Genomic DNA, 26,407 nt, shown 5'->3' with positions numbered 1-26,407 from the left:
ATATTTGGACACCATCGTATTGAAATCAATTAACTTAAACCATAATCGCTGTAATTAGCGTCCAGTAACAAAGGCAGCAGTTATTAATTACCCCAAATCTAAATAAATCCGCCAAATAGATATTTCTGTACTTTGGTACATTAATCTTTTACAGTAAATTAAACGTGCATATATGCCTTTTAAGCTTTGAGACGCATTATTTTGTCTTGATTCACATGTAAAAAAAACTTGCAAGTTCATGTAATATGAGATATAATGCTGATATTAGAGGAATCATATTTAGGGGAGGGGTGCCTATAGGGGGATGGGTGCTAATCGCGACGAATAGGGTGAACAAAAAATTAGTTATACACATATTACAGTCTGAAAATGAAAATCAATCGTAACACCATAAAAATGGTTGTTTAGATTGTGAAGATGATGACCATGATTGTTTTTGTTGCAGTCCTGAAATTTGACGAGATTCCTCTCTATGGTGTGTTCATCCTGACGTTCGGATTGGCTCTCATTGTTACGCTCATTGTCCACTTCGTTTTTGTACCACGATTCAAAGCACGTATGTACCGTTATACCAATTAGAACAGTTGTGTCCCTTGTTCAGTAAAACCTACCTTTGCTACCACCTCTGTTCAAAGATCCTTTTCAGTGATTTTGTTTAGGTACGTTTGGGGCAGAATAAAGGTTCTTTCCCCTAGAGATATTTTGCTGTATTTTCCCAATTTTATGCAAATATTTTACCAAATAAGGAAAAACTTTCAATATATGTATTTCAAGATAGATGTTGTGTTCATTTTTCCCAATTGAAAAGGTACAGGCCCCCTGAAATAATTGAGTAAGAGTTGTGGTCCCAAATGGCTATCTATAACACAATTTGGCCTCTGTATAAAGACCGCTTTTCCCTCTCCCTTGGGCAGTCTTTACAGACATGTTTGGCTACGTTGTATATAGACCTTGAAATATATATTTCAACAGTCCTTGCTTGACAACATGTTTAGCTGGGAAAATAAACTAATTTCTGCTCATTTTTAAAGTAGCACATTTATTTGTACCTTTTGTTTCCTTTTCAGGGAAATGGCCATCAGAGGAAAAGGTAGAAGAAAGTCCAGATGGAAGCATAATTTTGGAGAAAGGTATGAAAATGTTTTGTCTCCCTGCTTATCCTTGGTACACATGTACTCAGAGTCCACACCTGAACTGTCGCCACATCATTCAGATATATATATATATATATATTTTAAACCCTGTTTTGTCTTTTACATGAATCGACCATATATGTATTTGCATATTTTGGAGTTATCTGCCATTGTGGGTAGGTATTGATTGTGATGTCATGTGTTTTCGAGTGCTACATCATACTTTTTAGAGAAAATCATGTGAATTTTGCTTTTAAAAAAAAAAAAGATAAATGTCAGAATGGATCCCTTCCTGCAAGGGAAGTAACTCTATGATATGCGAAGAAGGAGTAATGATACACATGTGTCTCCTATCACATTCTGCTTTCAAATTATGTCCCAAAGTCATAGGATGATGACAAAACTTTCTCTTTTGACAAACATGGTTTGTAATTGTTTCTCAACTTCAACTTCTAAACATCAGAATTTGGCATATACAAATTTTGAGGTGAAGAGAGAAAAAAAAAAAAAAAAAACATTCCACATTTCACAGAGTTCCTTTGGAATTTTATATACAAGAAATGAAGATTGCCATAGTCGGATGCTGTATATCATTTGTGTACAGAATTATTGATATTGTTTAGTTTACTTGTACCGGTATCTACCGAAGCTTTATCATGTATATCCAAGATTATTGTTGTATATATCCCATACACAGTGAAACACTTGTAAAGGACATGCTTTAAGTCATCCACCCCTGAAAATTCATAATGAACTCTTCCAACTTTTCAATTAGAAGAGCTCAAATGTGTATTAAGGGGTGAATGAGTCTATGTGTAGTCAGTTCTTTATTCCCTTAAAATGAATATAACAAACTATCCTGACGATATCTTAATCTGTAAAGGTTTGTTATACAAGTGTTTCACTGTCTGGTGGAACATTTACAGTGAAGTTTCATTCCCAATCACGAATAGTATTAGAATAGCTTTTAAAATACATTTATGTTTTTCCTTCAAAATTTTATTCAATCTGTTGGTTCAATTACTCACCCCCCCCCACCCCCCCACCCCCACACCCCCTTATTTATGGTATCTATCATTTGTACTATAAACTATGACCCTTAGATGTCTGTGATGTTGTTAGTATTTTCAATACAAACAAATTTTGTTGTCTTTGGTCTGAAGACTTTGTTTTCTCAGACTGCAATATTTGACCCGATAAGCGCACTGGGTGCTTAGAAAATTGAACCATATAAGAGAGCACGTAAAAGAAATAAATTTGGACCTCAAACTACTTGACCTGTCGATGTTTCCTGCATGGCACATTATCAACCCTAGCACCTCCTTGCTTCTCTTTGGTATTTTCAGCTGTCGAGACCGCCCTGTCGCCCGAGGAACAGCAACAAATGCTTACTAAAGATGTCGAAGCTGCAAACATCATAGATATAGACGTAGATATAGAAAACAAAGAAAATCTCGGTAGGGATTGTTTGAGAACATGATATGCTTTTGTTTATTGCTTGAAATGTAGAAATTAAAAACAAAAAAATCTCGGCAGGGATTGTTTGAGAACATGATATGCTTTTGTTAATTGCATGAAATGTAGAAATTGAAAACAAAAAAATCTCGGTAGGGATTGTTTGAGAACATGATATGCTTTTGTTTATTGCATGAAATGTAGAAATTGAAAACAAAAAAATCTCGGTAGGGATTGTTTGAGAACATGATATGCTTTTGTTAATTGCTTGAAATGTAGAAATTGAAAACAAAAAAATCTCGGTAGGGATTGTTTGAGAACATGATATGCTTTTGTTAATTGCATGAAATGTAGAAATTGAAAACAAAAAAATCTTGGTAGGGATTGTTTGAGAACATGATATGCTTTTGTTAATTGCATGAAATGTAGAAATTGAAAACAAAAAAATCTCGGTAGGGATTGTTTGAGAACATGATATGCTTTTGTTAATTGCATGAAATGTAGAAATTGAAAACAAAAAAATCTCGGCAGGGATTGTTTGAGAACATGATACACTTTTGTTTATTGCTTGCAATGTATATATGTGTGTTGACTTGAAAAAGAACACTGCGGATAAAGTTTATTGATTTCAGGACCAAACTTTACCATTGTTTTGTATTACTTCTTGATCTAATTTAAATTTAGGACAGGCTTCATATGCTGTTGCAGTTATAATAATATTTATCACGTTGCTGGCCCATCTAGCTATGTCATACGGCCTTGTCATAAATATCGTAAGACACATGTGTAATAACACTGTTATGACGTCACATGTAGTTTTGACGTCATGTATATGACGTCGCATGATTGTTTCAGTAGACAGAAACGTCACATTCCAGTCAGATTTCAGTTTTGTTCACAGTTTCTCAAATTAACGTAGTTTTATCTTTTTAATTTATAATCTTATCAAACAGGAGCCAAACCAGATAGTGAGAAAACGCCATTGAAAGAGAAGAACCCTCACACAGGCATTTTGATTGTAAGTATTGGAATTTGAACTCGTAACTAATATATACCGTATAGTGATTAAATTTCGTCGGGTTTAATTTTTGCTATATTAGTGATTTTTCTGAAACTTGCAGGTTAAAAGAAACACTAGTACTACTGCTATACAGCTACGTTATATCATCGTCAGGGCATTGTTTTACAACATATAATGTATACACATTGAAAACTATGCACCTTTTCAAAAATTATTCCTTTTTCAAGCGATTATAACAATATTAATTGCAAACAATAGATTTTAAATCAATTTTTAATTTCAAATTTACCACATATGGCCACAAATAGATGAGATATTATGAATTTCAGGAAAAGGATACAAACATTGATGTTATGCTGAAGGAGGCCAAGGAAATCACACCAAATTTGATGCCTAACGGAAAAGCCATGAATAATGGTAAGAACTAAATGGGTGGTACTAAGTTTGATACAAGTCATATGAACATATGGCGAAAGTTGGTCAGTGACCTATATCTTTAACTTTGACGGAAAAAAATAGCAGTAATTATAATACTGTATATAATAGTGAGATATCTCGCATTAATTGAGATATTCATTTACAAACTGCATAAAGTAAACCACATATCAATTTAGGGGGGGGGGGGATTTTAAACATTTTGAGGGGACAACCAATAAACTCAAAATGGTAGATAAGTTTTATGTGTGTGATTTCCTCTGATAGAATATTATTTGTGATGAAAAAGGTAGATGTGATCTGAAACATAAGATGACATTTTTAAACACTATGGGCAGAGTTTCCTCTCATTAGTCAAGAAATTTCCTCCCTTAACTGATAAGATTGATCACATCTCTGATTTTATCATAGCTGAGCAATGCAGGCCCGTAGTGCCTCTTGTTAAGTGAATGTAATTGAAGTTGAAAAGTGAGTGATACAGGCCTCTGGGCCTCTTGTTAAGTGATTGTTATTGAAGCGTAATGGTATTGTTTCAGGTACTTCACCACAAGGCAGTATCACGCCTCTCCTGTACCGAGAGTCTACCTCGACCTTCTCCAGTAGGAAACTTCTGAAAGGTGATTAGCTTTATTAAGTCATTTATAATTCGGGGATAAGATATGTCATAAATCTGATATCAGGTATATATATCCGAGTAATTTCACCACAATATCATAAAGACACCTCAAAGAATTCAGGGATCAATCTAGGTTTTGGGGGAAACTACCCTTTTTCAAAATGGTGGGAAAAGTTTGGCAAAATATAGGGAAATTTGAATCTTCTTATTTTGGTCCAGAATTATATTCATTTTGACGAAAAAGTACTGTAAAATAACTAATTTTAATTTAGATTTAGTAAAGCAAGATTTTAAGCTCAATAATGAAACATTTGAGTTTATCATAATATGCAGTAGCTGTATGATAAATATGAAGAAATTTGCAAATAAAAGTCTAAAAAAAATTAATGAAAAATAAGTCACAGGGGAAATTGTGTTCCAAAAACAGTCACTTTTTAGCTTAAAATGGTGAATTTTTAAATCTTCAGGGGAATTTTAGGCCAGAGGGAAATTATTCCTTGAGGGGAAATTTACCCATAAACGGTAATAAATCAGAGCTAGATTGATCCCTGACGATGTGGTAACAATTGATATTTATATTCCCAGTACGTAGATAGACTAATGACAGGACAAAGTATGCACAACAATATAAATATCTTAATATATGACAATATTCATGGTGTAGGAAAAAAAAGAAAAGAAATGAAGAAAAGAATCCTGTGTTAAAAAGCTGTATTTTGAACATCATGTTACGCTATGCCAACAAATAAAATGATGATGATTTGTTTTTATATTAGACAACTTTGATAGTCCTGTGAGCAGTAAAGACTCCAGTACGTCAGATCTGGTGAGTACATTCAACGTTAGTGTTGGACCGATTCTTGATTTTAATCGATGATCGATCGATTATGATTTTTCCAAAGACTATCGATTATGAAAGGTAATAATCGATTATTAAAATGGGAGATAACTCATGCTTATCTTATACTGTTCTGAACCTTTTATTATGATATATATCAGGGCAAAATCACATATCAAAATATTTTAAACATCATAGATACTCAAGAATTTGAATTTTAAAAAAATACTTCTTCATGACTGTTCGTTCAGTGGATATCTTTTTAAAATTCTTCAGAAAAACTAAAAGGTGAAATATATAAATATAGGAGAGCTTTCTATAAATAGTATCCGATTATAAAATCGATAATTAGTAAATTGTCCTAAACCGATGATCGATTACCATTTTACAACCGATTCCCAACACTATTCAACGTTAAGCACTCTCCAATCCCTGGATACTGTTTTTAGGCCAGACTTAAAATAATGTTGGTTTGCCCTTTTCCGACCTGGAATTTTCAGAATGGGTCGGTAGGTAGGAAAATTATTTTATTTTATTTTGCAAAACTCAAACATTCAACGTTAAGCACTCTCCAATGCCTGGATACTGTTTTTACTGTAATTGTGTATGCAGAGAGAATACATTTGACTCTGCATAGTGTTGCTCTAATTGTGAGGTTATAGTCTAAGGGAGATAATCCGTGTGTAAAAGCTGATTCACCCCATTGACAATGTAGCTGCACCGAGAGGGTGGCTTTCATAACATAATTCTAGTTTTCTTTGGGAAAAAATATGTCAATGTAACTAATCTGAATTTGTCATGTTTGTTTCAGGAGAAAGGACGTGAATTGTTGAAAGATGACCCCAAAACTGCCAAATTGTTCTCCTTCCTCCAAGTTCTCACTGCTGTGTTTGGTTCCTTTGCTCACGGAGGAAACGACGTCAGGTAAGATCATCTTATTGTGTATTTACTCAGTTATCTCCTCCTACAGGTAGGTTTTGTCATGTGATTCCATGCATAATGTCATATTGTTCAGAAAATAAAAGAAATAATGATGTTAAAATTTGTACCTCCCTGCAAGGCCAAATAATTCCATAATATGCAAAGATGGAGATAATGCCCATACCAAAGTAAAGTTCAGAAAAATGTTCAACCCCAAAAAATGAAAAGGGAAAAAGTATACTTTTTTGTACTTTCCTGGATATGCAGTAGTCCCCTTAATTATACTCTAATATCATAATGGTTACAGCTATTTGCTCTGTCACTTTGTATCTTGACTCGTATATTTTACGTGTTGTAGTAACGCGATCGGTCCACTCGTGAGTATCTGGATCATTGGTACCCAAGGTAGCGCACAGCAGGAGGCTGAGACACCGCTGTGGATTCTGATTTTCGGAGGAGCTGGAATCAGTATCGGCTTGTGGGTGTGGGGCCGCAGGGTCATCAAAACCATGGGAGAAGATCTCACCAAGATTACTCCATCTAGGTATGAACATTTTGTTGTTGTGTATTATCGCCTTCTGAATTCATTCACCCCACTGAGGACACATTTAGGCTCTTTTTAAACAAAAGAAGACTAGTCCATTATGAAATTTCAGGGGTGAATGAGTTAATAGCTGCAAGATATTAGGCGCGTTGTATGCTGGGGGTTAAAGTGGATGATTGCCTTTCTTTCAAGATCTCCGACTCAAAGAAGTATAAAATACAACAGTATAACATGACATAAATGTGTACATTCTTTTGTGATTTGGAGGTTTGATATTATTTAGGATAGAACTATTCGTAGTTAGCTGAGGAAGCAATTGTGACAATAAGGCCAAAAAAAATTAATTGTTAGTTTCTCGGGCCACTTTTTTAAAAAGTCAGTGCGGGCGGCGGGAATATTTTTTATTTTTTATTTCTCTGAAAACAAATGCGGCAGATAACATTTTATTTTTTTCTCACTTGAAGGACATGAAAATCAATGAAAACACGTGTAGAAAATGTAAATTCTTACTCAGTCTTTAAGAACAGCTTTTAAATATCTCAATCGTCACTATATCCAAAGAAAACCAGTTGAAAATACATAATCCTGGGAGGAAACATTCCGTTTTGAGCAAATGCAGACATCGGCAGCCATTTTTTACCGGAAATGAAAGGTGCATACTAAAATTGGAGCCAATTTCCGGGTGCGTTTTCGAATGGAAATTTGGGGTGCGTTCGATGCGGCGGTCTCGATTTTAATTTTCAGTTATGGTGCATAAAAAACGTTAGTCCGGGGGGTAAATGTCGATGTGGCGGGGCCTGAGAAACTAAGAATTAATTTTATTTGGCCTAACATTGTTATATTTGTGGATTCATAATAGCCATGAAAAACGACAAAGGTTTCTACACAAAGAAAAAAATCGAACATTTCATATTATACCGTTCCATTCTATTACCAGATCTCTGATACATATTTTTGACCTAGAGGTGTATCAATATATGTTAAAATGTATGATCATTATGATTTATATTCAATATCTGTTGTTATCCTTACAGCGGATTCTGTATCGAGATTGGATCTGCCCTGACCGTCCTCGTCGCCTCCAACATCGGAATTCCAATCAGTACTACACATTGTAAGGTTGGATCGGTGGTTTGTGTGGGCCGGTACAGGTCAAAACAAAATGTAGATTTCAAGTTGTTCCGTAACATTGTTCTCGCCTGGTTTGTGACTTTACCAGTGGCCGGAGGCATCAGTGCGGGCGTCATGGCCATCATTATGCAGTTTTTATGATAAAGGTGTTAGAGTCGCGAGAGTGTGAAGATGAAGGAAGACCCGGCTTAAGTCTAAAAATCTCCTTTAAAAGTGACTTTTCTCCTTCACTAGAAAAATTTTTTAACTCAGATTATTCACATTTTGTTTCTGCTGTTGGTACTGGGATCCATTTTGAAATTATTGCAGTTCCATTTCAAACTTTTAATATTCGGAAAGGCTGAAATGTTATTTAAAAATGGAAGATCTAATTGGTTCTCTACAGAAATTTAAATGATAATTAAATTAACTTTTTTCACTGAGGAGGAGTTTAAACTTAGCCAACGGCTAATCAACCACAAGGTGTTTTCTGTATACTCTATGAAAAGGAAGGGTTTCGTATCATTTTTAAGGAAGAAATGTAAGCTAAAGCCAAGGGTATTTTAATGATTAAATTATATCATGAGGATGTTCAACATCCGAATGTTGCTACAGAACTGAATATGATGGCGTGATTGTGGATACATACATATATTTGAAAACCAACCTGATCGACGGAAAAGTGTCATCATTGATGCTACACTGGCAGGAGTTAGTCACAACATGGAGGAAAACACGAAATGTTATAGGCGTAATACTGGCTGGACATTCTTATTATTAGAGGAGAAAAAAAATAAAAACTAACAAAAAAATGATAATGCATAATCGCATGGACCAAATCAATCACGTTTGAACCGTTATCATGCATGTACTTGATGTAGTGTCGCTCAAGTCAACCCTATGTAAGAGGTTTTACAATATTCGTGTTCGTTCTGTAGTAACTATATTGTATTTGTTATATATGTAGTGTTTCACTATATATAGCTATATTCTTATCATTCTAAGTGCTATTTGAGTGTGTGTACAGTCGCTACAGACTGTAATATGTAGACTTCCAAACATAATGATGATGTTGATGACGATGACGATTTGTTTAGAACATGCCATTGCTGAATAATGAAACTAGCCCGAATGAAATCATGATCACTGCCTACTTTAGAAATCATTCTCATTTAAATGTGTAGGTTTTCAAAGTCGGAGACAATCAGTACATATATTCTTGTGAAGTTTTAATGCGATTCAAAATATTGATCCAAACGAAGCAGGAACTTGATGCTGAATAGATATATATGTACAAGTAGATACACTCCAGACTTAAACAATCATAATGTTTAGGATTTCAATATCCCTTTGCTATATTTAAAAAAGTGTTTCGTTTCAAAAAAAAAAAAAATTATGAATTAAACATGAGACATTTGGATCTAGGTTAATTCATCTCCATTGATAGTTCATGCGCTCATAGTTGAAATTATGAATTTATTCTGATTTGTTTTAAGTTAAGAGAACATTTAGATTGATTATATAAGGTCTATCTTTGTCAATTCATCTGTTGATACTGGCTGACAAACTACTGTAACATTAACAGTTGGAGAAATTCTAGCTTTAGTGCTGTGTCAACAACACGATTGATACAAGTCATGTACTGTAATGTTCATTTTAATTTTGCATCATATTTATTTGCAACCTGTTCTTCAATAATAAATTGTAACATCTAAGAGAGGTTTGAAGAGAAGTTTGTCCAAAATATATCGCATTTTCATCATCAGTGTGTTTGAGTTTTCGATGGTGTGAGTAGAGAGTGCCATATCAATGCCTGTTGTAAATATACAAATCAACTCATCATCAAATGCATGTTTTAAGTTTATATTATTCTTTTCATAACAACTGATTGTGTTGCTGTGAGCTGGTCGAAAAGAAAAAAAATGTTCTAAGTAAAATACATAATAATGCAGGTTTTGCTGTAGAGATCTTAACTTATACATTATAAAAATCACAACAACAAAAAACAAAAAAACAAAAAAGAAGAAAAAAATAAAAAATATAAATAAACCCTTTTTGTAGGCAGCACAAATGCTATCAATATGCTGGCAACACCTGTATCTACAGAAATGTTTCTGTGCGATAACCTGTGTTCTCTTCAGCAGATTATACTCAAACTTTACTTACCTTCCTTACCAAATTTAATTGCTTCAAACTATTGTCCAGGTCAATATTACGAAAAACTTTCATCTGTGCTTCCTCACACATCAATGAGCAATTGCTCAGGATTGCAAGGTCACTTTTTCTATTAAAAAACTTTTGCTTGGCAGGCAGTACGCCAACTTACAAGAAATTTTGTCTTCATATTTTACATCTTGTAATAATATAGGTTTTGTCATGAATAAATCAGCCGATATTTTACTTTATTTATGTATGCGGTGGTGCTACGTACAGAATCAGATACTGGGATAGAGAGAATGTGAAGGAATGTAGAATAGTAGAAATATATTTTGGAAAGAGCAATAAGGAATATTTTATAATGAGATTATATATACTTTCAAATTGGTACAAAAAAGTTTAAAGGAATACAGAACACAATGGTGCCGCCTCGAAGGTCTTTAGGGTACCTGTTCCCTCCGGTAACAATTAAAATAAACTGTTAATTAGATAATTAATTAGTGACCTGAAGTGTTACCATGTCACTGCTTTCTATGTCAATTATTTTACTTGCTACATTGAATGCATTTTATTTAAAAAAAAATAAGATATTGAATTTTTGAGTTAATTTCAGATACTGCTTTGTATAAGAGTTCATTGTATAGCTATTTAAGATCTTTAAATTGTGTCCAAGATTATTTAATAAGTTCACAACCAAATTACCTCCCTTTTATGTTATAAACGAACGGGCCTCCCTTTTGTGTTTTCAAAAATGAAGGTGCTTGGTATATGTGATGAAGCTTGTATTTATGAATCTCACTTTATCATGTTCTGATGTAGCTGGGTCGAAATGATTGTTCAAGTGTTAATTAAATGTTTCTAGTCTAACTAAAAATATATAGCAATTGGCCAGAATGCAGCTCCGTAGAAAATGGAAGGAAAATATCCTCTGAATGTAGTAATATATACAATCAATAAATGTATAAGTAGATGTTTTTGTACTTAGAAATTTGGGAAACTACTTTCATATTTTTGTGCGTACCTCTCGCACTATGTTTATAGTCTTGAATACAGAAGTATATTGAAGAAAAAACAAAAATGAAATTTTCACAGCTTTATTTTGACCCAGATACACTTATGGACTTGGTAATGAAGCATAATACTAACGAGATATAATGTAATTTATTATTAATAAGATCAATATTGATTAGAGGTGTCATTTACAAAATTATTTAACTTGTTATTTATTAAATAATTGGGGGGAAAACTGCCCCAGGATTAAGTCGTTTTCAACAAATCTTATTTATGAATGAGTTTTTGTATGAATAAACTGAATTTTTATAGTTGATAATCATTTTCATTCTTTGGTCTAGGGTTGTTTTCAGTATCATGAATTTCTCAGTTACCATGTCAGATTATAATTCATAATGAATACCAATTTTAATTCATAATGAATACAAATATTAATTTATAAGGAATGTTATGAAATTTAATTTATAATGAATACCATTATAAATTTTTAATTGATAATGAATAGTTTTTGAATACCGGTAATCCTTCATTAAGAATTCTACATATCTCAATTGTTACTGATGTTTTTACCATTTGTATAGCTTTGTTGTATTTTTATCAGATCTCTTAGGATGGGATTTTTTTCCCGTCACTATCTTAAATATTCACCTTTCACTAATGGCGTCCTTAAATGGACTGGCTGTTGACATCACTTTTTTGTTTAGACACAACGGTAGAAAATGAGGAAAAAATTAATGATCAGGACCATACCCCATAATCTAGGTATACTATATATCGGTTATATACGGTATCTGTTTGTCTGTCTGGCTCTCACAATGTATGGCTGATCAGAGAAAAAATATTGGTTTTTAATTTGCATGTCTGATCAGGTTAAAAAAAATTGGCTCTTATTTTGCATGGCTGATCAATTTAAAAAAAAAAATGGTTTTTAATAAGACCTCTAGATCTTTGGTTCAATAATAAGAAAGAAAATTGCTATATTAAAACGCAAATTTGTTTGGCATTGTCAAACACCAAAGGTCACAAGTTGGAGGTTATGGTCAATTCTTCACTCAATTGGGACACCACTCTGCTAACATCAATCTCTATACATCAGTATTATTTTTGTGTGTTTTCTAGTGTTATCATTTTAAACCATTTGTTCAAACATTAGACAAGTATTTTTAATTAAGATTTGTCTCTACTCACCTGCATGTTCCTGTTCTCATCTCATTTTATCCTTAATATTAAACACAAAATTTTAATGAATCTTCTAATAACATCAAAATATGTCATTAATATTACTGTATTCAACATTTTGATATGGAAACGAAAATCTTTGGAGATTATTTTTGTACATGTTTTGGTTTTTTTTTTTTTTTTTTTTTTAGCTCCAGTGTTCTATATCCTCTGAGATTATTCGAGTCTATTGCAGTTGAAAAACCTATTTATAACGTTGAATATTAAATCTGTATTATATATGAGATTCTTAAGCCTAGAAAAAACTACTACCTAGTCATGAATTGGTTTGATATCTGAAGGTAAACAACGCTCATGTCGTGTAACCATTGAGGAGATTAAGATCAACTTTTGTATACCGTATTCGCTGTTATTAGCGCCCCTCTTTTCTGGAGGGAAGTTGAAGTTTTATGAACGCTCCAATTCCATGGATTTAATATATATATTGCCACATGTGATGCCTCTTACATCAGTATTGTATCCTATTTTACATGTGAAAAACGAAATACAAATGTGTCTTATGTAAAGCTTGAAAAGACATATGCATGTTTACTGTAAGAGATTTATGTACCATGAACACAGATAGATTTAAAATAAGGCTGACTTTTTTCCTTTGTTACAATTATTTAAGCGCCCTGGGCGTTAATTAGGGCGAATACGGTAAGTTAAGCAATTTTAGAGACTATCAGGCATCCAAGATAACTAAACCTCAAGTAAATTAGCGACTTGAATAAGTTGTACATTCATACCGAATCAAAAACAGTAGGTCAGTAATTGTACCATTGTTGGCTCAAAGTTCATTTGATCAAGATTATTGATCTATTTTTGCTTACCGGTAATTTCCTCATACTTTACATTGTCGTTTACATTTTTGTTTCAGTGTAGTATTCTTTGTTTTGTCTTGGGTATTTTAATGTATCGCTCTGCTAACTTTAGTTGCTGATTTTTCCGAACTTTTGTTTCATTTTCTTCTACACTGTATGTGTCTCGTCTTCATTGCCTTAGACATGTCCATCAGAACAAGCTACAAAGACTCAACATACTCACCGTGGTGATCTTGACATCATGTCATTTTATTTGAAGCCATTTTTATTTTGTTTTCTAATGTGACCAAAGAGATTGACGGATGAGCTTTAAATTGTAATCTCTTTATTTTGCAATTATCTATTATTCTATATTAGTTCCTCATTCTTTTGTTGGCCGTCATTTTAACTTGGTCCCAAGATGGCTGAGAAATGACGCTGTCTTGATAGTAACGATATATTGGCTGTAGGTCACTTGTTTATTCTCCGGGACTCCGACATTACTTTATCACAAAATTATTTAAAAGATGTGATTTACAAAACACAAATGGTGAAATTTGAAATTAGTCCTTGAAAGGAAATATTTTTGTATTGAGTTTATTTGAACTGATTTAAATTTATAGAACAAGGAAATTTACAGAGCCAGCCTAGTCATGAATTACAAATTTTGATTAGTCATACCAAAAAGTTTCAGCATAAATTTCTTTTCCGTCTTTTACATCAAGCTACAAACATGTGTAACTTTTGAATCGTTCGTTAGGGTAAAATATTCTTGTGAAGTCGAGCGTGAAAATTCCAAACTTCTATGAAATGACCTGTTTTGAATGGACCTGTCTGTTTCTAGCTCTGTCTTTCTCCATGTTTATTTTCCCTTGTGAATGTTCTCTGCTTCTTTTCTGCTTATTAGTTTGCTTTGTGTTTCATCAACAGACATGGATAAATATTGAAGTAATTTATATCATTTCTTATCTGGCAACAGTAAATGGATAAGAATCTTTGTTCTAGTACCTACCCCATTAGTAGTATTATTCCAAGTAATACGGAACATTGGGGGTTATCTCCCTTTGGTCATATGCACATTGACTTGATATAAATTCCAACAAATATTCCTTAGAACTTAAAAGTCTGGTTTTTGTGAAATGTATCGCTTGAACTATGATGCACAGGAATTTGACAAATATTTCCAACAAATATTCCTTATAGTACATCGATATGGACCTATCATTTGTCAAGTTCCTGTGACTGTTTCATGCTGTTGTAAATGAGGGTGTTCCTATGTTGTTGTATCATTATGGAAATAGCCTAGTTTAATTTTCTAGAGTTCCAGATTAATGCAATCCGCCCTCGGTAGTAGGTTAATAGTGCTTGTGTATGGTTTACAGTGCGATACTGTAGAGACACCGACATATCCGGGGTTTTCTGTTTTTGTTACAAGATTTACTGTGAATTGTATCCATCTGTTATGTAAATAAACATATTTTTATATAAATCGAGTTGTGTTTTTATCTGTCATCGGATTGAATATGCGATCCGTTTAAATAATCACTCTGTTCAATATTGGATCCGACAACATCCCATCAGGGGTCATGTTCAGATGACCTTTATACCTTCTACACCTTAATACATCTTGTACGTTAATTGAAATCGCTATTTCGTCCCAGTAAACACATACTTTAAACATTGTTGTGGTCTTAGGGCGAGATGACTACGTACAAGAAAATAATTCTGGTAGCTTTTTCAAACTTTCTGTTTCATCGTCGTCAAGATTCTGCCGGCAGCAATTTGATTGGCTATTTCCAAAGGTCACCAGAACGTGACCCCTAATGGGATGTCAGATCCGCTTATCAAACATAGTGATAAAATGGATCTATAATTTAATCAGATTGCATAATGATGAATATTAATTGAGCGCACTTATTTACTTGGGGAAAAAAGTCGACTTAAGACATTCAATTTAGTGGAGAATGCAAGACGAAACAAATCTTCTTCAAACATAGATGTAAATAAAGGTCTTTTACTTTATTGAAAACATCCATATTGCGAAGGAGGCGAACCTACTGGGCACCAATGACCAGAGGGGTGGATAAAAAAAAAAGGAACACATTGGGGGAAAATGGAAACAAATAACGATACAAAAATAAATCATTACTCATGCAATGTCGACTTCAAAACAAAACAGTCCTCTGAAAGCAACCTTTTCTACTCTTTGTTTTGTTTTTAACAAGTACCGGAGGTAAACATGTAACGTTACATCTATTGAAGTTATATTAATGAAATAGATTCCACGTCTACAAAGTGCATCAAATACCCCCCGAGGAAATTATATTTCTTGTGATCAGTGGCCGTATAGAAAAGAAAAATAAAACGATTTAAAAAAGTGTCGTACATTATATTTAATGTATACGTTCATACATATTCGTAAAAATAACAAGAATAGTGTAAATATTACGTATGTGGGATAAATCTTTAAAGAAAATGTGGGATAAATCTTTACTAAGGAAATTTATTAAAACAATATTTGAATTAAAATTAATTTTCATTGCGCTTCAGAAGTACAACGTACATATATCCCCAAGCGCTCAGCCGTTCTAGATGTTGGTTGGCCTTAATTGATATGCATTAGCAGTAATGCATTACCTACACAACCACGATACATGTACATATCTATATACAATGTACAGGTATTGTTGTAACATTGTTCCATATTCACGTTAAGAAATTGATATATCTACCCATTTCGGAACAGACTAGACAGACGCGCCAAGTCTATATAGCATACTGCAATACAAATTTCACATTTCAGTTTATAGAAACGCACTAATTAGGTGTACATTAATTAATTAATTATCATGCCAAGAACTGTGTTAATTAGTAAGTTCTCGAATGTGCTCTTTCACCGGATTACACTACTACTTATAGCGGGTATAACCGTTTGTCTGTTACTATTTTTAGTAAGAAGAAAACACGTTATGAAAGGTAAGAATATACTAAAAACCCTCGATTATCCGGACACCCATAGTCCGGATACTTAACACTCCGGAAAGAAATGTCGAGGAACAAATTTCATTATTATCTAAGTGAGCAAATTTTATCAGTCCACAAAACTCGCAATCCGGACGGTTTGGGCTGGAGACGCAAATGTCCGGATTATCGAGGGTTAACTGTAAGTCATTTACATGATACCCTCACACACGCGCGTAATTTCAGTTCAGCATGTAAAATTGCTATGCGTTTTTATGATATAGATAACTTATAATTACCATATATAAACATTTCTAACTGATACGAAAAATCGACATCTTCACAAACTTTTAATTATAAGACCTCACCCCGATTCGGGGTCATCATGGAAATTTGTTTTTGCGTGTTTAGGATGATAGATAACTTATATGAATTATAATTATCATGTGTTTATTACAGGTATAACACAATCAGGTATGGAAAGATTTAATATGAAGGACATACGAATCAAACCGGTAAGTTTTTTTAGTATCAAGTATTCATCAGATACTCCTTTACCATTATAGGACCATTTGACAAAACAGAATGCTTCATACCTAACTAATTGCGTTATGGCTATGCGTACATTTTGAGAAAAAAAAGTTCGTTATATTGGACATTGTAGACAATATTATGCTTAATGTATATAATTTGCTTTGATTTTCGACTATTCTCATTGTCTTATACATGTTTGTGTTGATGTATTGCGATAAGCTGTAAAATTTAAGAAATCTCAAAGTATCTGTATCTGAATATTATTTTTCCAAACGATGAGTTCTTCAGGGTGGCGCCCTATTACCATCGTTCTTCTTACATAACATTTTTTTTAAGAAACTCCATATCTTTTATAAAACTAAGGACTTTTCATTCGGTCATATAGTGTTCTACCACCCCAGTAGAATACAAAGTAATGTCGGTTAGTTAATTCAACTATCAGAGCAAAATATTACATCATAATAATCAAAAGAAAAACCCTTAATTTATAACTATACAAGAGAAATAACGTATCGTTTTGAAATTGTTTTGGATATATGCAATAATGCTATCACCCAAAGATGTCAGAAATGGCGTAATAATGTAGCATAATAAATGATTTGTCGTGAGGTAATTTTTGCTGTAAGTTCCCGCAAAGTCGAATGAAGGTTTATATTTAAAATATTTTAATATTATTAAAATAATAATAATAGAATTTCCGTTTTTAGAAACATGAATTTCATTACGGTTCTCGGACCATCAAATTTATTCTGGCTATATCAACTTGGATATCAAATGATGCAATCAAACAATACATATAAGAGCGTAGCCCTTGGCCATGTTGACTGTGATCAATTAAGTATTTAGTTATGTATCAATTATGAACCATATTGTGAACAATGAACGAGGACGGACACGTAGCCCTCGGTTATTATTTTAGATTCTTCCAGTTGGCCTTCGATTATTGTTTTACCAGGTTCATATAACGCCATATTAGCCGAAACTCATGTATTTATTTTTCATATTAGATATGATAATTGTTTTAAAATGTCCATTGCATTATTTGATATGCTACAACTTACAAGAAGAATGGTCCGATGATTTATCCCCGAGCGATCCGACCTTGGGGCATTTTTAACATGCGAACTTGGCCTTGCTATGTACAGCTTTAGAATAATTTAAAATTGACGTCATGAATATTGGCTCGGTGATTCTACATGTAACGATAGAAACAACTGGTACACATAGCTAACGAAAATGGTGGAAAATCAGAGCATTAATAACATAAAAACACCATATCGGCCTCAATGAATAACGCGATCCACAACACGAGATCCATCCTCGATACTCTAGGGGTTACTATCACTGACATTATACCGTCAGTGGTAGTTACCCCTGGAATATCAAGGATGCACGAGATCATACCTCTGTAATAACTAAGTCCTGCATGTCATTATAAGGAGAAAACTTTGATATAACACTAACATGCCCTCGCAACATACATTTGTTTATTTTCTTCTAATAATATTTTATTAGAAGAAAATAAAGAGACAAATCCTTTTCAGATCGATGGTTTGAAAGTGGAAGATATTTATTATCCGTCTACGACATTTTACTGGCTTCCCAGCACATGGACTTCCTCGCGCAACAGTCTTCGACTTTACTCGGACACAACAGCAACAACACATAAAACCACTCAACAACCACAAAGACAAACTCCGGTATCGCAAAGGGACAAATCTGGTAACGAGATACCACAAAGAGACAAAACTAATACCACGAAATCGCAAGGAGACAAAAATGATACCACAAAATCACAAAAAGACAAATCTGGTAACGAGATAAAACAAAAGGAAAAATCTGGACCCGCCAAACCAGGGGACAAATCTGGTACCGAAAAATCAGTGGACAAATCTGGTAACGCAAAATCACAAGGAGACACATCTGGTACCGTGAAATCTCAAAAGGACAATTCTGGTACCGCAAAATCATAAATGGACACATCTGGTACTGTGAAATCTCAAAAGGAAAATTCTGTTACCGCAAAATCATAAATGGACACATCTGGTACCGCAAAAGTACAAATGAACAACTCTGGTACCATAAAATCGTAATCGGACAATTAAGGTAATGCAAAATCACAAGATGACAAATAGTTGGTATCGCAAAAACACAACTGGTACTGCAAAATCAAAATCGGAAATTTTTTACTCTGAAATGTAATAAGGGAATATATATAATGTATATATAACAATATTGCAAGTGTACAAATAAAATCTATTTCAGCCCGCTAGGATAAAATTCCAACAATAGACTAGGTCTGAATTTATACATTGATATTCAAATGAACTAACGTCTGATTTTCAGAATTCAGAGTCTTCAAGAGAAATTAATAAATATGTATATTGAAAACAAAACTTGTGTTTCTTCAATTTTATTGTCATGCTGTAAAATATATTCCAAACATAATGCAATAATGCAGACAATGTTATTATTAAAGCGAATATAAATAAGTAAATATATAAATATACAAGCTTTAAATATGCTTTAATTTTCCATTATTCTCATGAGCTATAGCTAATACGTGCTATTTTTAGAAACACCAGGTGATATTGCACACATCTTAATTATTAAATATAAGACAAAAACACACAATCTTCAGAATATTTTTTTCATTTAATTTTGTTAGTATGTTTTTCGTTTTGTGTTATATTGGTATCGGCTTAAAGGCCCACTAACTTTCCGAAACGGCTTTTAATTTTTAAAAATGGGAATGTAAAACAAGATCGATAATTTTGTAGAGTTGCAAAAGTTATTAGCTTACCGTTATACTACATTTATCATCACCTTCTGAACGATTTGATTAGAATAAATAAAATGTTTATTTTCATAAAGCGGGTCGTATTATGTTTCCCGCCGTCGTCCTAAGTACCGCGCTGTAGTTGATTATCATTGCTCCAGACGGCAAAACAGCGAATTGACTCTCCACTGTTTTCATATATTACGCAGGAAATCTTGCATATGTTTGGTGTGGTAACCTTATTTTAGGTCATCGGTATGCATTTTCTGATGTTATTAATGTTTTTTAAGCAACCTTTATATTTTGCTCCGGAAAGGTAATGGGCTTTTAATAACACATTTTGGCTGTCGACAACATTTTTGGTAAGCCACAACAACATACAAAATGCAAATTAAAGTTCACCAAGTGCAAAATTCAAATCACTTGACAACATAAAAATTCAACAAGTGCACTAAGAACTTGTCTCCGGGAATTTACAGTGATCAAGTTACAATGTAACCAAATATAAAAGCTAAAAATGCAGCCGTGCCGGTTATATAATCACAAGGATCTAAGAATTAGTAACAATTTATATAAATATGGACCCACCAGAGTGCCTACATCCTCGATACTCCAGGGGTTCCGATCACTTAATTATTATTATGACCTGTACCCCCCAGGCCTATCTCATAGTAAAACTAGAGGCAACGGTGTACATCAAAAGAGCCGTATTACGGTACACTGTGGTTGACTGTGTGAGTTTGAATCTGAGCGTCGCTCTCTCTGCACTCTTAAAAGGAAATCTTTGCAGGTCTATGATTGGTACAGATGTTTTCCGTTGAGCTACCTTCATTTTTACTATGAGATAGTCCAAGGGTGTAGAGATCGTAAGTGATCGGAACCCCTGGAGTATCGAGGATGGAGTGCCTATAGACCATTTTTAGAAGTTTTAGGGGTCAAGATGAAAAATCCTTAAAAATCATACGTTATACATTGTACTATACACGCAAATGGTGGAAAGCTCCCTGACTCAAATACTTCTACCCCACCTAGCTTTTGCAGCTAAAAAAAAAATCACTTTTCTAGCATGCCTTCACAAACAAGGTTACTACCTTTGGAAAGAGCAATATTTTTTCTTTCAAAATCATCCTACACAACTATACAAGGTGCGGGCACAAAGATGATAGCAGTCCTGTTTCAACAAATGTAACACGCAAATGATGTCGATCGGGCAATGGAAAATGATCATGCATTTTTGTCCTTTCCCTCTTATTGGCCTGCTCAAATCGCTCCTCTCAGAAAACAGTAAGTTCAATTGCAATGATCTATCTGGATTCGGCAAACCATATCACCGCATCATCACGTAACTCCATTGAATCCCACTGAAATCTTATAAGTACAACTCATGCATTTTCTTACTTTGAACTTAACCAGCGTTTTAACCTACGATATCGACACAAATTTCTTGAAAGTGGTAATATCTTTATTTGTATTTTTCAATGTTAAGCAAAATATATTCACTGAAATACACATAGTTCTGAAATTGGATTGTAATAAATAAAAAGTAAACAAGTACGAATTTTGTACTCTTTTTACACAATGGACTTTTTGAGTTGTTTATCTATTATGCCAGAACGATTCAATTCGACCTCATTAAACACCTTCCAAAACATTGCAAATATGGATATGCTATTTTCACTTTTCCTCAGATCATGTACGCAGACAATATTTATATAAATGATACATATGTGTGAATATTATTGATAGAAAAAAATCTTTAATATCATTGTTATGTAAAGGGCACTGATTATCCACGGTAAGGCTGTGTTAAGTTCAACGTCTTGGAGTGTCTGGCGCTGACAGTTCAAAATCAGGGTGTATTTCGAAGGACATTAATGATGCCGGGCAGTGCTAATCCACTCTGGGTTGGTCAGGCTGCATTTAGGACGACGTTGGCTGTGCCGGTCAAACAACCGGAAGTGAAGCAGTAGTAAAAGATGTGGTTCAAAATTTCTGGCCAGGCGGCCGGGGTTCAATTGTCACTGAAGATCATTTTTTTCTTCTATTTTTCTTATTTTAATACACTTGATAGTATATTATATTGACCAATCATGTACATTTACTCATATTTTTCATTGACATTTTATTATAATGAAACATTGATCGGTTTTACAGTTTTGATGGTCTAATAAGCTCAAAGTAATAAAGAAATACTATTGAACCTTGGAAGTCCAGTTTTCAGCAGCCGGAAATGAAGCAGTGATAAGAAATGCAGTCCAATAGTATGTTTCAAAATTCCTCTCCAGGTGGCCAGAGTAAAATTGTCACTGAAGATTTTTTTAATTTTTATTTTATTTTTATTTTATTTTAATATACTTAATAGTATATTCTATTGCATGAAACATGGATATTTCATTTCAATGAAGCATTGATCGGTATTACAGCTTTGACGACCAGTTTAAAGCTACTTTAACCACGCACGTGTACATGTACCTCGGAATACTTCTTATACATTGACATTGACGCGTAGCGGATTCTCACAAAAGTTTGCAAACAAAATTTCTTTCATACCCCGATGAAATTAAAAAATAGTGACTTCGATACTTATAATTAATTTCCCAGGCTACTTTATAAAATGAAATACATTTACACGTACGATTCCATTGAATGTCCATTAGACGGATAGAGACTATAACTAGAGATATATAAGGAATGTCCATTAGACGGATTGACATCATAACTAAGGATATATAGGGAATGTCAAATATTGATATAATGATAAAAGAAATACATGTACCTCATAAGTCCGCTAAACATGCCTATATTATTAGTTTTTTCCTTATTATAAAGTTGATATATTAGGCCATTTTTTTAAACCTAATAATATTGGCAGGTTTAGCGGACTAATACCTAATATCATGACAAATGAAAATCAAAATAATGGAAGAAGCAAGTATAAAACCATAAAATATAATGAAAACTCTTCTTTAAAGCTGCAAAAACCTGTTCAATATATGAATATTTACACTTAGAAACTCTTCACAAAACTTCTGCATACGTTTCAACGTTTATTAGATTTAACACAGTAATCAGGAACTTGTAGTCGATAAATTGGTGTTTTCAGTCGATAGCAGATATGTCCATTAGACAGATGAGATTTCCTTCGGTGAATGTTCCCACATCGCGCATGCACACAGGGGTTGTTTACCTCGCCGAAAGATAATAATATGAAATAGTGACTAGGTCGTTTCTATTTATTTTTATTTTTTTTTCTTCATTTTGAACAAAATGGTTATACAAACTTTTAAATTTTGTTATAAACACAAAGTACACAACTTCTACCATTATTTTCAGTTCTATAATTCGTTTTATCTTTTATAACATGATTTTTTTTAACAATTTCGTCCCTTTAATTTTCACTACACTGGTCGTCTAATGTTTCCCCTTGTCGTCCTAATTACCGCGCATTAGTTGACTTTCACCGTGCCAGATAGCGAAACAGCGAAATGAATCTTCACTGTAAACAATCTAGCAGGAAATCTTGTATTTGTTCGGTATTGTAACCTCAACTAAGGCTATGGATATCATTTCCCTATATCATTATTATTTTTAAGATTATTTTTATAATCACAAAACGATTTTTTTTAAAGTTTTTAACTTACATTATCAGCTAGACTCTAGCTTATGTTATAAAGAAATTTGACACCTCTTTTATCACATTTGATCAGTAAATGAAAATGTCATGTCGGGTATCCTAAGATTTAAGTCAAAATTCTGAATTTCCGCACGCAGACCCGGCTCCTGCGAACTGAAAGTGAATAATTTTCCCTATAACTAAAATCAGAAACAATAAGACGAAATACGATAGTTCGGATAAAACTTTGACAAAAAACACTTTGTCATTGTCCATACCTTTGTTACACAGAGATATCATATGCTCTTGATAATTCCATGGATTTGAAAAAAAACAACCACAGGGCTATGAGAATCCGTTACAGTTTATGGACATTATGACCAATGAACCAGAGTGCTATAGACCATTCTCTGATGTTTTAGTGGTCTATATAAAACAAACCCAGTAATATCATATAAAACAAACCCGGTAATATCATATTCTACACAGTACAATATGCCTAGCCCAAGAGACTTTGGCCCTGACACCAGACTTAGACATTATGACAGATAGATGTCTGGTGTAGCCCGAGATATTCTGACCCGGACACCAGACTTAGGACCTGACACCAGACTTAGACATTATGACAGATAGATGTCTGGTGTAGCCCGAGATACTCTGGCCCTGACACCAGACTTAGACATTATGACAGATAGATGTCTGGTGTAGCCCGAGATACTCTGGCCCTGACACCAGACTTAGACATTATGACAGATAGCTATTTAGATGTCTGGTGTTGCCCGAGATACTCTGGCCCTGACACCAGACTTAGACATTATGACAGATAGATGTCTGGTGTAGCCCGAGATACTCTGGCCCTGACACCAGACTTAGACATTATGACAGATAGATGTCTGGTGTATCCCGAGATATTCTGACCCGGACACCAGACTTCGACATTATGACAGATAGATGTCTGGTGTAGCCCGAGATACTCTGGCCCTGACACCAGACTTAGACATTATGACAGATAGATGTCTGGTGTAGCCCGAGATACTCTGGCCCTGACACCAGACTTAGACATTATGACAGATAGATGTCTGGTGTAGCCCGAGATACTCTGGCCCTGACACCAGACTTAGACATTATGACAGATAGATGTCTGGTGTAGCCTGAGATACTCTGGCCCTGACACCAGACTTAGACATTATGACAGATAGATGTCTGGTGTAGCCCGAGATACTCTGGCCCTGACACCAGACTTAGACATTATGACAGATAGATGTCTGGTGTAGTCTGAGAGAGTCTGGCCCTAACACCATACTTAGACATTATGAACAGATAGAAGTCTGGTGTAGCCTGAGAGAGTCTGGCCCTAACACCATACTTAGACATTATGACAGATAGATGTCTGGTGTAGCCTGAGAGAGTCTGGCCCTAACACCATACTTAGACATTATGACAGATAGATGTCTGGTGTAGCCTGAGAGAGTCTGGCCCTAACACCATACTTAGACATTATGACAGATAGAAGTCTGGTGTAGCCTGAGAGAGTCTGGCCCTAACACCATACTTAGACATTATGACAGATAGAAGTCTGGTGTAGTCTGAGAGAGTCTGGCCCTAACACCACACTTAGACATTATGACAGATAGATGTCTGGTGTAGCCTGAGAGACGCTGGCCCTGAATAGATGTCTGGTGTAGCCTGAGAGACGCTGGCCCTGAATAGATGTCTGGTGTAGCCTGAGAGACGCTGGCCCTGAATAGATGTCTGGTGTAGGCCTATCTGTCATAATGTCTAAGTCTAGTGTCAGGTCCAGAGAATCTCGAGCTACAAAATACCATGCACATGGATTCGCAACCTCGATACTCAAGGGGTTCTAATCACTTACGATCTCTTCATTCCTGGACTATCTAATGGTAAAACTGAAGGCAGCTCAGGGAAAAACATCCGAACCAATCACGGGCCTGCAAAGCTTCCCTTTGAAGACTACAAAAAGAGTGACGCCCAACTTTAAAGCCACACAGTGTATCGTTATAAGGTTCTTTTGATGTACATCAAATGACTAAATTACCTGTTCTGCTCTGATCTGTTGCCTCCAGTTTTACTATGAGATAGTCCAGGGGGTGTAGAGATCGTAAGTGATCGGAACCCCTGGAGTATCGAAGTTGGTGGATTCGAGAATTGGTTAAAAGTTTATATAAATTTGGACCAACAAGAATGTCCATATACCAGTCGTTGATTTTAAAGGTCTAAACAAAAAGTCCATGAAAGTATATTCTACTTATACTATTAGTTTTACTGATCTGGACCCCTTAAACGCCAAAGAATGGTCTATAAGCAGTCTGTTGGGTCCAAATTGATATAATACATGTATACTGTAACTAATTCTCCGCTCCCTGTGCTACTTTGTAAAATATATTATTACTAACAAAACCTTCTTTGACGTTTTAAGAGTCCAGATAAAATTCGGTAAAATAATATTCTACATAACATTATATATGTATTGTATATAAGCACCTTGTGGCACAGGGATCTGAGAATTAGTTACAGTTTGTATAATCATGGAACCATCAGGGTGCCCATACCCCATTTTTAGACGTTTTAGGGGTATATTTTTATCTAGATCCATAAAAACGCCTTAAATGGTGTTAGGCCACTCTGGTGTGTCCATTATCACTGTAACTAATTCTCAGGCTCTGTGGCTGATATGTCCAAATTGATATAAACTGTAACTAATTCTCAGACCCCTGTGCCTGGTGGGCCCAAATTTATATAAACTGTAAGAAATTCTCAGGCCCTGTGCCTGGTGGGTCTAAATTGATATAAACTGTAACAATTTCCCAGACCCCTGTGCCTGATAGATTCAAATTGATTTAAGCTGTAACTAATTCTCAGACCCCTGTGCCTGATGGGTCCAAATTGATATAAACTATTACTTATTCACAGACCCATGTGCCTGGTGGGTCCAAATTGATATAAACTGTATCTAATTCTCAGGCCCTGTGCCTGGTGGGTTCAAATTGATATAAACTGTATCTAATTCTCAGGTCCTGTGCCTGGTGGGTCCAAATTGATATAAACTGTATCTAATTCTCAGGCCCTGTGCCTGGTGGGTCCAAATTGATATAAACTGTATCTAATTCTCAGGCTCTGTGCCTGGTGGGTCCAAATTAATATAAACTGTATCTAATTCTCAGAGCCCTGTGATTCAATATACAGATACTTCCCTGTGCGTCTGTACAGGTGAGGAATTACGCGTTTTAAATTTTTAAT

At 34.4% G+C, this 26,407-nt stretch overlaps 2 protein-coding genes across 6 annotated transcripts in view; both read left to right on the top strand.

Annotated features, from left to right (window-relative positions):
• Positions 1–10,313, top strand: part of LOC138309530 (sodium-dependent phosphate transporter 1-A-like) — a 44,268-nt gene extending 33,955 nt beyond the window's left edge. For 4 of the 5 annotated variants that reach the window (XM_069250755.1, XM_069250756.1, XM_069250753.1 and 1 more), the window contains exons 8-17: positions 446–556; positions 1,068–1,130; positions 2,480–2,590; positions 3,542–3,606; positions 3,939–4,026; positions 4,581–4,661; positions 5,437–5,486; positions 6,310–6,422; positions 6,778–6,963; positions 7,998–10,313. In XM_069250755.1, the coding sequence (XP_069106856.1) occupies positions 446–556; positions 1,068–1,130; positions 2,480–2,590; positions 3,542–3,606; positions 3,939–4,026; positions 4,581–4,661; positions 5,437–5,486; positions 6,310–6,422; positions 6,778–6,963; positions 7,998–8,235 (1,106 nt within the window). In that variant the 3' untranslated portion in view covers positions 8,236–10,313. The remainder of the gene's footprint in view (positions 1–445; positions 557–1,067; positions 1,131–2,479; positions 2,591–3,541; positions 3,607–3,938; positions 4,027–4,580; positions 4,662–5,436; positions 5,487–6,309; positions 6,423–6,777; positions 6,964–7,997) is intronic. The other variant, XM_069250757.1, reaches the window with a different exon arrangement.
• Positions 10,314–15,964: 5,651 nt separating this feature from the next.
• On the top strand, positions 15,965–19,153 carry LOC138309352 (uncharacterized). Its single transcript, XM_069250531.1, has 3 exons — positions 15,965–16,238; positions 16,683–16,738; positions 18,302–19,153. Exons 1-3 carry the CDS (start codon positions 16,112–16,114, stop codon positions 18,728–18,730), a joined length of 612 nt encoding a protein of 203 aa, XP_069106632.1. The 5' UTR covers positions 15,965–16,111; the 3' UTR covers positions 18,731–19,153.
• Positions 19,154–26,407: the final 7,254 nt, after the last annotated feature.

This window comes from Argopecten irradians, chromosome 15 (assembly GCF_041381155.1).
Source record: "Argopecten irradians isolate NY chromosome 15, Ai_NY, whole genome shotgun sequence".
NCBI lineage: Eukaryota > Metazoa > Mollusca > Bivalvia > Pectinida > Pectinidae > Argopecten > Argopecten irradians.
Note: the sequence above shows the minus strand (reverse complement) of the source record. Positions and strands in the feature narration are given on the sequence as shown.

Bases quoted from the DNA above. Each gene is read 5' to 3' on its own strand.
- LOC138309352 (XM_069250531.1), top strand. From the start codon at position 16,112: ATGCCAAGAACTGTGTTAATTAGTAAGTTCTCGAATGTGCTCTTTCAC. The intron at 16,239-16,682 runs GTAAGAATATAC...TGTTTATTACAG, and splicing joins AAGAAAACACGTTATGAAAG to GTATAACACAATCAGGTATG. The intron at 16,739-18,301 runs GTAAGTTTTTTT...AATCCTTTTCAG, and splicing joins AGGACATACGAATCAAACCG to ATCGATGGTTTGAAAGTGGA.